The 12,538-nt window shown below is 41.4% G+C and overlaps 1 protein-coding gene across 1 annotated transcript in view; it reads right to left on the bottom strand.

The window, feature by feature from the left end:
- ANKFN1 (ankyrin repeat and fibronectin type III domain containing 1) overlaps nucleotides 1-12,538 on the bottom strand; it is a 170,035-nt gene that overhangs the window by 103,428 nt on the left and 54,069 nt on the right. Inside the window, exon 4 of the mRNA XM_029600691.1 lies at nucleotides 11,505-11,618. Coding sequence (XP_029456551.1) covers nucleotides 11,505-11,618 — 114 coding nt within the window. The remainder of the gene's footprint in view (nucleotides 1-11,504; nucleotides 11,619-12,538) is intronic.

The raw sequence follows: 12,538 nt of genomic DNA, 5'->3' as shown, positions 1-12,538 counted from the left end.
GACTTGGAACAAGGCAGGAGCAAGTACAAGCGCAGAGACAATCTAGCATAAGCCGACCCGATTGCCAAGGCAAAGAAGTGCAGGCAGGGACTTTCTTATAACACAGAGAATCAATCAGGGCACGCTGCAGAGCTAAGACCCGCCCTTGGCCCTACAAGAGGCCGGGCGGTCCGTGTGCGCACGCATAGGGGCATGGCCGACGGCGCTGAAGACGCCGAGCTCCGGCGAGAGGCCTGGTGCACAGTAGAAGGCCCGGTGACTGCCGCCGCCGCGGGTCGCCGGGGCCTGGAAGTGCTAGCAGCTGACGCTAGGGAGGCCGACCCGGGACCTGCCATGGAACCATGAAGGTGAGCAGACCCGTGCGCGGACGGGGCGCGTAACATAAACTTCATTTTATGCACATAAATTGCCTGTTGTGTGGGAAAAATTATATGCAAAACACGATTTTTCACCTATGTTTTCCGTGTACTCATGGCAGCCACTTCAGAGGGCGGAGAAAACATTTATGCTGGAGACCAGACCTTTAAAAATGAGAGAAAATGCCTGCTCGAGATCCCGTCAGAGAAAAATGGCAAGACTGGATTTAGCAAGAGACAGAGCCTTTTTTTTAGCTGCTCCAATTCTGTGGAACTCCTTACTTGACAATCTCAGGACGATGTGCAGCACTAACCAGTTTATAAAGCCTTTAAAGGCCCATCTACTGAAACAGGCTTACAGCCTAGACTGAGTGCGCTTTAATTTTCAACAGTCAAGGCTTTTCTCAGATTTGTCTATTAGTGGCAGTTTTCTTTGTATATGTTTCCTTGAACTTGTATCTTGTGCTTGATTTTATTATGTTTGTTACTTTGTAAACCTCCTTAAGAACATAAGAACATGCCATACTGGGTCAGACCAAGAGTCCATCAAGCCCAGCATCCTGTTTCCAACAGTGGCCAATTCAGGCCATAAGAACCTGGCAAGTACCCAAAAACTAAGTCTATCCCATGTTATTGTTGCTAGTAATAGCAGTAGCTATTTTCTAAGTCAACTTAATTAATAGCAGGTAATGGACTTTTCCAATAACTTATCTTATCCTTTTCTAAACCCAGCTATACTAACTGCACTAACCACATCCTCTGGCAACAAATTCCAGAGTTTAATTGTGCGTTGAGTGAAAAAGAACTTTCTCCGATTAGTTTTAAATGTGCTACATGCTAACTTCATGAAATTGCTTTTTGAAAGTGTGGCATATAAATTTTAATAAATTCAAATCTAAATTCAAATTCAGGTCAATCTAGAGGGTGGCTACTAAAAAGATCAGTGGTCTTCATTTTAAAGCATTTGGGGACAGACCTAAAGATCTAATCAAGTATGTATGAAAAGTGAGATAGGAAAGATACAGCTGAGACATTTACATACTTATAAGTTAATTTAAGGAAATATCTCTTTACAGAGAGAGTAGTGGATGCATGGAATAGACTCCTAGTGCTGGTAGTGGAGACAAGGACAGTATCTGAATTCAAAAAAGCATGTGACAAGCACAGGGGATCTCTGAAAAAGTAGGAATGGTGGAGCTAAGCAGTTGGTATGGATAGGCAAACTAGATAGGCCATATGGTCATTTTTGGCTGTCATGTTTCCATGTTTCTATGTATAAGCAGAAAATTATGAATGTCTTAACATGTATTCATGCATGTACCAACACAACCTGGAAGTTTTCAAAGCGGAATTATGCGCATAAGAACATGAGAACATTAGATATGCCATACTGGGTCAGACCAAGGGTCCATCAAGCCCAGTATCCTGTTTCCAACAGTGGCTAATCCAAGTCACAGGTACCTGGCAAGTACCCAAACATTAAATCGATCCCATACTACTAATGCCGGCAATAAGAAGTGGCTATTTCCTATTGATTAATAGCAGTTTATGGACTTCTCCTCCAGGAGCTTATCCAAAACTTTTTTAAACCCATCTACACTACTGCCTTAACCACATTCTCTGGCAACAAATTCCAGAGCTTAATTGTGCATTGAGAGAAAAATAATTTTCTCAGATTTGTTTTAAATGTGCTACTTGCTAACTTCATGGAATAGCCCCTAGTCCTTGTATTAACTGAAAGAGTAAATAACCAATTCACATTTACCCATTCAAGTCCTTTTGTGATTTTGTAGACCTCTATCATTTCCCCCCTCAGCCATCTTTTCTCCAAGTTGAACAGCCCTAACCTCTTTAGCCTTTCCTCATAGGAGAGCCGTTCTATGCCCTTTAACATTTTGGCTGCCCTTCTCTGTACTTTCTCAAGTGCAACTATGTTTTTTGAGATGCGGCAATCTTGATTGTACATAGTATTCAAGGTGCAGTCTCACCATGGAGCGATATAGAGGCATTATGACAGCCTCTATTTTCTTTACCATTCACTTCCTAATAATTCCTATTTGCTTTTTTGACCGCCACAACATACTGAGCCAATGGTTTCAATGTAATATCTCTTTCCTGGGTGGTAACTCCTAATATGGAACCTAACATCGTGTAACTACAGCATATGTCCACTTTGCAAATTCTGCCAAAGCCTAATGATACACAGCCCTACATTGGCTATTGAAAATTACCTTCTATGTGTCTGTATGGAAATTGCTTAACATATCTGACCTTAGTCATAGGAGCCAACATTTCAAAACTATTGGCGGTGCTAAACTCAATACAAATTACCCCTTCCAGGATATAGTGAAGTAGTTAGCTCAATATTGTGGGTGCTCAAGCACACACTGCACTTACAGAGCTGGCACCTATGACCCTAGTGATGTTACTGGCTGAGATTTCTATTTTGATGTGAACTTGGGGTAGCTGGGGTGCTATGACGATCAGCAGTATGTTCTTCTCCAATGGTGGTGGTGGTAAACATGTTGTCTTCTTCTCAAGGACTTTGATGATCATGGCCCCACCATGTTGAGATTGAAATCCATTTCAGGGACTGTAGTGGTTTGCTGTTGTCTTCTGCAGTCTTCAGTACCTGGTCTTGCCTGGTGGTATCCTATTCAGGCATTAGTCAGGCCCAATTTTGCTTAGCTTCTGAGATCTATCACATTCAGATTTATCCAGTGTGGTGTTGTTGGGATGAGGTGAGAGGGGAGGTGGTCTTAGATCTATAGCTTAAGCTTTGATGGAAAATAGGAGAGAACATTTTGTGCTGTGCTCATAATATATTATGCAGATACCTATGACTGCATTAAGTAATGTGCCATGTGCCTTATGCAAAAGATATTTCCTATCTTGACTTTATCACAATATGGAATGAGCTATTGAGGGTCTGAAAAAGAATTAATGGAAACAGTCATCACTTCTCTGATATTTCTGACTATGGATAAACCATATGTCTTATGAACTAATAATTTTGGCATATGGATCATAGCACATTGTTTAATGAAGAAACAGAAGTTTGTATAACTCATTGGGAGTGCAGAATTATTTCTTTACTGATTAATGATAAACTCCAGATGGCAAGACCAATTTATGTCCAAACACCCCGAATAACTGAACAAATAATGAAAATACCAAATAAATATTAGCATTTAATTGTAAGGTTGATTATAGAATGGAACAGAATTTCCGTCCTCCTGGCAGGCTACTCTGATGGGAGGTCAGCGGGATTCTGTTCACGTAAAGTAACACATGGAGGAATTTTCCAACCTGCACGACTTAGAGATGTGATTGATATTGCCCATGGAGTAGCAGTTTACAAATTTGGTCCTCAGGACTCTCATATCGCAATGGATGTTCATGAGATACATTTATATATGCCTTGTTTACGAACTGAGCTAGTTTGCTTCTCATTGCTATCCCTGAAACCCAGTCCTGGTTGATGGTCTTGAGGATCCAGTACGTGAAACAAATGCTCTGAAGTCAAAGCTTTCTATATACTGATGTGACAATGCAGGAGACGCTGACTGCTTGGCTCTATCACCATCAAACTGACGGTCTTCCATCTTGCCCTGGCCATCCATTATTCAATTGAGAATAGCATTTTTGTAACCCCCATCAGGCCTTCTCAGTAATGTATTCTATTGCTATCTGCAATTCACAGTTCTCATTAGTTATCATTGGGAATTAATGATAACTTTTAAGAGATTCAGAACAGCTGGCAATGTAACTCCCTTTGAAGGATTCATGAGTCTAGAGGTCCATATTCAGACACAGTCTGGATAGCAAAGTCAGCAGTTGCATTATTGAATATTGAATATAGCCAGACTAAACCAGCTAAGTCATCCGGCTAACTCTGAATATTGGAGTTAGCTGGTTAACTTAGCCGGCTAACTCAGTTCCTACCAGTTACGCCCCTGAAATGCCCCTAATTTACTAGCCAGCTAGAATTTATCTGGATATGTGCCCTAATATTCATTTAGCTGGCTAACCTCTGAGTTATAAATAATAAAAAAGAGCCTGTATGTTCCCGAAGCTCGTATACTAATATAAGAAAAAGGGGAACACACTGAAAAAAGTATTACCGCTTCTTCCTGCTTTATTAGACAACAAAATATTACTTCAGTTTAGAACTGGAAACAATGTATTTTTTAAATTTTTTGTCTATATATATATATGAAAGGACTGAAGCCACATCAGCAAGCCAGATGAAGTACCTCATCAACCACAAGGTCTCCCGGCCAATTTTGTGAAATGAACCAACATTGCGAAGCGGAATCCATTTAAAATTTAAAATAATGAAGATGTTACTAAAATTCTTTTGAATGACTTTAAGGACTAAAAAATCTTGAAACCGCAAATGATTGAATAGACCGGGAGACCTTGTGGTTGATGAGGTACTTCGTCTGGCTTGCTGATGCGGCTTCAGTCCTTTTGTATATATACAGATAAAAAATTTTAAAAAATATATTGTTTCCAGTTCTAAATTGAAATAATATTTCGTTGTCTAATAATGCAGGAAGAAGCGGTAATACTTTTTTCAGTGTGATTAGTGTTCCCCTTTTTCTTATAACCTTTGAGTTAACCAGCTAAATGCTTTTGAATATAGACCACATGTTATCATTTAAAAGACATAAGCCGGATTTTAAGAGGTATGCGCGGGCATAGATTTGTGCGAGCAATCCGGCACGTACAAATCTATGCCCAATTTTATAACATGCGCGCGCATGTTATAAAATCCATGGTCGGCACGCGCAAGGGGGTACACACTTGTGCACCTTGCGCACGCCGAACCCTAGGGGAGCCCTGATGGCTTTCCCTGTTCCCTCTGAGGCTGCTCTGAAATTGGAGCGCCCTTGGAGGGAACTTTCCTTCCGCCCCCCACCTTCCCCTCCCTTCCCCTACCTAACCCGCCCCCCAGCCCTACCTAAACCAAACCGAACCTTGTTTTTAAAGTTGCGCCTACCTCTGGGCAGGCATAGGTTGCACACGCTGGCCAAGTGCCGGTGCGCGATTCCCCGGCCTAGAGGCCCTACTGAGGCGTCTGGCCACGCCCTGCCCCACCCCAGACCGCCCCTGTCCCGGATCGTCCCCATCCCTTTTTTCAAGCCCCGGGACATAAGCACATCCCGGGGCTTGTGTGCGTCGCCGGGCCTATCAAAATAGGCTCAACGCGCGTAACCCCCCCCTTTGCGCATAAATCCAGCTGGATTTACGCACGCAGGGTTTTTAAAATCTGCCCCATAGGGAGTAATTTTCAAAGCTTGTACACACATAAAACACAGTTTATGTGCATGAATGGCTTGTTATAAAATTGGTAATGCACAAATTAAGGTCAACAAGTCCACCCAATAATAGTTGGTAGAATATACAATTAAGGGGGTCCTGGAAGTTTATTGATTTTTTAATTTAAGATGAGAAACTAAAATGATGTAATTTGAATTGTAGGTGTTGTCTATAAGAAATCCACAATTCACCATTTTGAAAAATGATTGGAATTTTACACTGATAAGTCAAGTTGTTTGAGAAAACAGCAAAAGCTATCCCCTGAAAAAGCTACCCTTGGCAAAACAAGGGCCCCTTGTTGGGGTGTTGAGTTTTTGCATAGTTAGGGTAACATTGTTTTAAGAAGTTAATTCTTTTTCCATATTAATCAAAAGAATGTTCTATAGAAGATTGCTCTTTGAGTTATATATTTTTTCACATTTTTTTAATTTAAATTTTAAAAGAATTTTTTTTTTTTTAAGAATGTGTGATAATTACACTTGCACCAGAACATGTGAGTGGACTCTGACTCCTTTATTGTATGATACGAACACACCTGTTTTTCATTCAAAAGTTTATTGAAGCAATATTACAAAAAGGCGATATTATATATTTCATGTAACATTAGAAATAACTTCCAGGTCACCCTTAATTGTATATTCTGTTGTTACAAAATTGTCCAGAGTTTGTGCACATACATGTTTGCTCATAACCTGATTTCATGCATTCTGGTATGCACACATTTGATTGGGGTTGGTGATAGGATTTACCAACAAAGCTGACCTTGAGAGGTATATCATGTGACCTGGAGCCTGGCAGAATTGAGCCAATAAATCACCAACATAAATTTCACATTTTTACTAATAACTAAAAAGTAGTGCACACTATAGCCAGGAGTGAGCAGTCCCCCTTCCATCCATTTATTTATTTCCACATTAATTGCCTCTGTGAGTCACATGATTTACAAAATACTATTAAAACATATAAAAATTCACAACATAACATACAATCAATTGGGCTCCCCTACAAGTTTGGTTCCATCTGTAATATATATATATATATATATATATATATATATACACATACACACACTCACATTATATATATATATCCTGATTTCCTAGCCTGGTATAAAAGGTTCTTGCCAACTAAGCAGCTCTTGAACCAACTGCAAGTAATGAGACAACCAGAGCTCAGGTATAAATACATACACTCTCAGACACACTCTGTGCCAGACATTTAAATTCTCAGACACATACTCTTGTTCTAACAAAGACACACATACATTCAGTCCCAGAGAGACAGATTTCAGATTGAGGAAACTTTATTGGCATATACCTACAGTCATACACACAAACACAAATACACACACATTTTGCTTTAGTGCTACTGCTCACATGCTCGCTCAGTGAGTACCCACTGCCCCAGCACTGTCACATCATTATGTAAAGTTCTTGCTTGCTGCCACCCCCTCCTTAGTTCCTTCCCGTTCCCATTCCTAACTCTTTTCAGCACCCCTACTCTCCAGGAGACTCACTGGTTCCACAGCCAGCTGCCCCTCTCAGAGGTCAGCCCAGCCACTTCAGACAGAAGCCTCATTAACACTACATAGGCATTTTCTCCTGGCTCATCCCCTGCCTTCTATGACCATAGCTTGCCTCCACTTCTCCACGCTCCCTCCCCCCACTACAGCACATTCCCATTCACTGTGTGCTACACAGAGTCTACTCCATTTATGGTTCCCCAAATTCTACTCTACCTACTTACTCCAGGTGAGAGTTGACCAGAAGTGATCCATACTGTCAGTTTCCTTCAAGGCTTACAAAAAAAAAAAAAAGAAAATTAAGCCCTGGGTGAGATTGCATGCATAGCTACTGCAGCCAAGACTGAGAAGAACTACTGAACCAAAGCAGAACAAGTCCAGGTGGAATCCTGTTTTCCCTATGTACAGCTAATGCAGCCATGGGTAGTGCTAAGGTATTAGGAGCCCTATGCAAGCCTTGTACCCTCCAGCCCTCCCCACATAGAATTAAAATTTATGCATTTATAAAAGCAGATTTTACATGAAAAAGGACAGCATACAGTTTTTTGAGATAAAAATATCACTTATATGTAAATTATGCACTGCTGTGGTGCCAACCAGAAAACCCTGCAAAGACAACTCGAACACATATGATATTAGGCCTTTTGTAATTCCTATTGGATGTGGGCTTGGTCCTCAGAAAGCCACAATTAAATGGAATTACAATTACTATATAATTAGGAACCTTCATTTTTAGTTTATATTTTATTTTTCCCAGGAATTTATCAGTGTTTTTTGTAAAGAACAAAAATGGGAGAACAGTGAAAAAAAATGACAAATGTTTTTTCCCAACTAATTTTCTCCCACTTTTTTCTTACAATAAACACTGATAGATTCCCAAGAAAATAAAAACTGAAAATGAAGGTCCAGACATATAGTAAACCTCCCATACCAAAACAGCGCTAACTGCCAGCACTCAAACAGTAACAACCTGACCTATGAAAAGGCAACACTGCAAATATTATACCAGGCCCTAAAACACCAATATGCCTTCTATTAGGAAACAGGAACAATCTAAACTGCTATAGATTTCTAGACAGAAACTACACATTAGCAAAATATCTCATCTTGATCACCAAATATAGAATAAAGAGAACGTAAGTCCATATAGAAACATACAGACAAGAACTGTACTGGTGGAGACCACAAGAAGCCAGATTCTGTATGGAGTGCAACAAAAAACAGCCATTCCTCATAAAACATCAAACAATAAAATCAAGAAATATAAAACACCAATCATAATAATAAAATTTTACTAATAAAAATAATAAAACTTTCAAAACAGCTGGCAAATAGAATATCCAATAATTAAACATGCATATACATTTAAAAAAGTAAAATATTTCAAAACAGTAGACACATCACATAACACCCAATAATTAAACTTAAGGATAATAAAACATACCCTGTTCATACCAGGTAACTGATGATTCTAATCACCCTGAGATTGAATTCTCTCTTCTCTCTCATATACACACTGTCTAATACATACATGTTCATTGACTCATACTCTCTAACATGCAAATGCTCACTGACCCACACACACTCTCACACATACTGACTCACATTCTCATACACATACACCCACATACATACCATCACTGACTCATACTGTTTCTAGCACACATGTTCATTGATTCACTCAGTCCCTCACTCCCACACACATGCTTAATGATTTGCTCACATTCTTATTCTTATACACACACTCACTGTCTTGCATACACTCACACTCACTCATAACATATGCTCACTGTCTCTTTTACATGCTTGAGCATGGGGGGGGGGGGGGAGGCAGTGACAGAGGAGAGCACTAGGAGGCATTGAGCCTGCGGAGAGGCAGAGCACCACAGCACATTTAGGGGTCACTTGGACTGTTACAAAGAGAGAATAAGCTCCCGTTTTCTCAGTAATATCTTATCGTTGTGCTCCAATGGAGAAATTTAAGCCTCTTTTCCCTGCCTCTCTTTTCACATTCACATCAACCTGACCAGTTGCAGAAAATACAGAGTTAAATGCATCCAGTATGGAGGAGAAATGTGAGGACTGTGGGGCTGTGGCTGGGCAGTCCCATTTGTCACAGAGCCATAGGGACATGCAGGTCTCACCCTTTTCCTAATGTTAGCTGAGGACTGCGAATGGCAGCTGTCAGCCACACTATAATTCATTCTAATTTCTTCTCTACGATCCTTAAATAGCAAGTTTCACTATCTTCAGGGCCAATTCCCCAGCTTCTTCTGGGCTTTTTCCTCTTAAAGACATATAGCCCTGCAAGGGCCGAATATTATTGGAGCATGGAAGGTCACCTGGCTGGGAGTTGCTAACACTTTAGGAATGTCACCAGGCACACATTTGAGGTGACGCCAGAAGTGCTGTGCTTCAGTTGATAGGCCAATCTATCGTGAGGCCTGCACCTGTCCCATAACTGTACTTGCAGCCTGACTTGCATCAGTGGGTCTTTTTTATTGCCAGGCTGAGGCACTTTTGCAGTTAAGGGCAAGGTGTACTCCAGATGTACTGTTCTTCGATAAGTCATTCTGCCACACAGCCTGCGCCTGGTCCCGTGACTCTAATGCGGTACTGTGTTCCCACATTCTCTGGCCATTGCCTCTTCTTTTTGTTGATTAAGACAGTAACAGAGGTCTCAAAAAGCCAGTCTTCTGTCTTAATCACAAAGAGCGGAGGCAGCGGTTGAAGAAGGTTAGAACGGAGGGCTGCACTGGAGCCACGCTACCGTGGGACCAGGGACATATAACAGAGGATGTTTTCATCTGGGTATAGTGGCAGGCAAGTGAAAAGAGGCGCCAGTGTGGCTTACCTGCTGTAACTGGTGCCGACCGGCTGCCTGCTTTGGATTCCTCCCAATTAAAGCAACAGAAGGCAAAGCAAAGTTACATTTGGCAAGTTCAGTGCAGACAGCCATACTGCTCCACCACCAGAGTGCAGGGACACACGAGAGCAAGGAGGAAGCGTGAGCAGCAGGATCTTGGAGGAGGATATCACATGTCCAGCCTGACCAGCCCACCAGGGCATGCCTGAATGTTCTCTAGGTCAATTAGGGGTGTGCACAGCATTCATTTTTGTTTAGTTTATCATGTCATTTCATTGGAGAGCTTTCTTGTTTTTTTTTAGCTTAGTTATTTTTTCATTTTGGTATCGGGAAATAGTATGTGCCATTTGCAAACATTGCCATTTGCAAACAGTGCACACCCCACAGACTCCCTGTCCCAGCCCCCCTGCCATCCTTGGAGGTGGCTGTTTCCCAAGGAAAAGGAAACCCCATCACAGACTCTGCCTCCACTTCCCATCCCTTCCCCTTTGTTGAAAAATATTCCCCTGGGAGTCAGATCCCCAAGGCCCATCCTCCTGAGCCCTCCAGACTCACCAAATTGGACTTGGTGGTCTACTGGGGCGCCGGATTGACTCCTCTGCTCCCGGACCCTGCGGCTGCCTTTTTTAAAAATGGCCCCAGCCAGTGCCACCCTTCCTATCATGTGACCCATCATGGCATGGGTAGCACCTGTCACATGACAGGAGCAACGGTGTGACAGGAGATATCCAACGGCTCCAGTAGCTCCTGTCACATAATGGGGCAAAGGGTGGCTGGTGCCATTTTTAAAAATGGAGAAGCCAGATTCAGATAGGGTTGGTTTTTTTTTGTTTTTTTTTTTAACAATGGGGATAGGCTGGACATGGGGGTGGGTCCTGGGACAGGGGTTTTATTTTTAAAAATTACTTTTCCTTGGGAAATGGTCACCTCCAGGGGTGGAGGGGTGAAGGGATGAAACAGAGGATCTCCAGGGATCCCTGGGTTGTGCCGTTTGTTTTAGATACCTGTGCGCACTATTTGCCAATAGTGCACATAAAAAACAATAGAAAAAACATAAACGAAATGAAATGACCTAGACAATATCACTGATTTTGTCTATGTTGTTTCAAATGAATGCACATCTCTCTAAGGCCAGTCTGCCCCTGTAAGTTATACCCCTCTAAAGATTAGGTGAAAGTCTGTATGGGGTCAGTTTGTGTGCATTCTGAGGGATAATTTTCAAAGTGAACGTATTCACATAAGTTCACCCTGAAAATTGACGTATCCAATGCACGTAGGCAATGCATAAGCTAGGCGGGTTGTTATAAAAGCCTTGTAAAGGGGGAAGGGAAGTTTCTGGTAGGAAAATAAAACCAATAAAATATGTTAGGAATCTTCCACTACAGTACTTGCAAAGCTCCAGACAGCACCATCGAAACCTTGTCTACAATCTTGCCTTTATATTTGGTCACAACAGCAGAGTTCACACTCAGAGGCTCCTGGAAGGTGACTGTGAGTGACTTGCTACTTGCCACTATAAGACAGACATTGGTTGGCACCTCTGGAGCTCCTAGGAGAGAAAAAACAAACAAAGGAGCGAAAAAGTCAACATGGCAAAAAAAAATAAAAATTAGCCAACAATTTTCAGGTGTTTCGTTGGCAACCTGGCATTTATTCATGGCAACATGGACTTTTTCTTCACTAAATCTTTGTATCTTTTGTTTTTTGAACACTCTAGTTGGCACCTCTATCCTATAATCGTTTGTTGCCATTACAGCTTCACCCACTTCAGCATCAGCTCTTCCCGTGCTTGTGTAACACATTGCAAAACACTGATTGTGAGGTCTCTGGAGACACTTTTATTTTATTTTTTGCAAAGGGTGAAGCTTGTGGGAGCTGAGGGAGGAGAAGGTGGGGCAATAGTACTAAATGTAAGATAATAAAAATACCTTAAGGGATCAGGAACAGACACGTGCTGCCAGAGAACAGCTTTGTGACTGGCTGCTAAGGGGCAGAATTAAGGATTGGGCCAATGAGGAGCAGGAAATTTAAGTATCTTTTACTCTGAATGGGTTTTAATTTCCTACAGCTTCTGAAAGGGGAAAAAGATTTGGAGAAGAAATTGTGTCAGAGCAAACGCGTGTCAACAAAGCTGCACAGGATTTTGCTTGATCTTTAATCTAGCCTTTATGGGCATGAAAATATTAGGAGTGCAAATTGCCACCGTCGGTCAGACCAACAGTTCATTTATTTATTTATTTAGAATTTTTTTATATACCGACATCCGTTTGCACATCGTATCGGTTTACAAATAACTTGGAACTTTTAGGCATAGCCTTTACATGGAACAATAGCTATATGAAAAAAGGAACAGTAACTATTAATTAATCAGTTCATCTGCCATCTAGCCCAGCAACCTGTCTCTGACAGTGGTCAGTCTGGATTACTCTTGGACCTATCCGGAAGATTCCTTTCCTATTGCCTATTCCC

Source organism: Rhinatrema bivittatum, chromosome 4 (assembly GCF_901001135.1).
Source record: "Rhinatrema bivittatum chromosome 4, aRhiBiv1.1, whole genome shotgun sequence".
Classification (NCBI taxonomy): domain Eukaryota; kingdom Metazoa; phylum Chordata; class Amphibia; order Gymnophiona; family Rhinatrematidae; genus Rhinatrema; species Rhinatrema bivittatum.
This window is presented reverse-complemented; position numbering and strand designations above follow the sequence as displayed.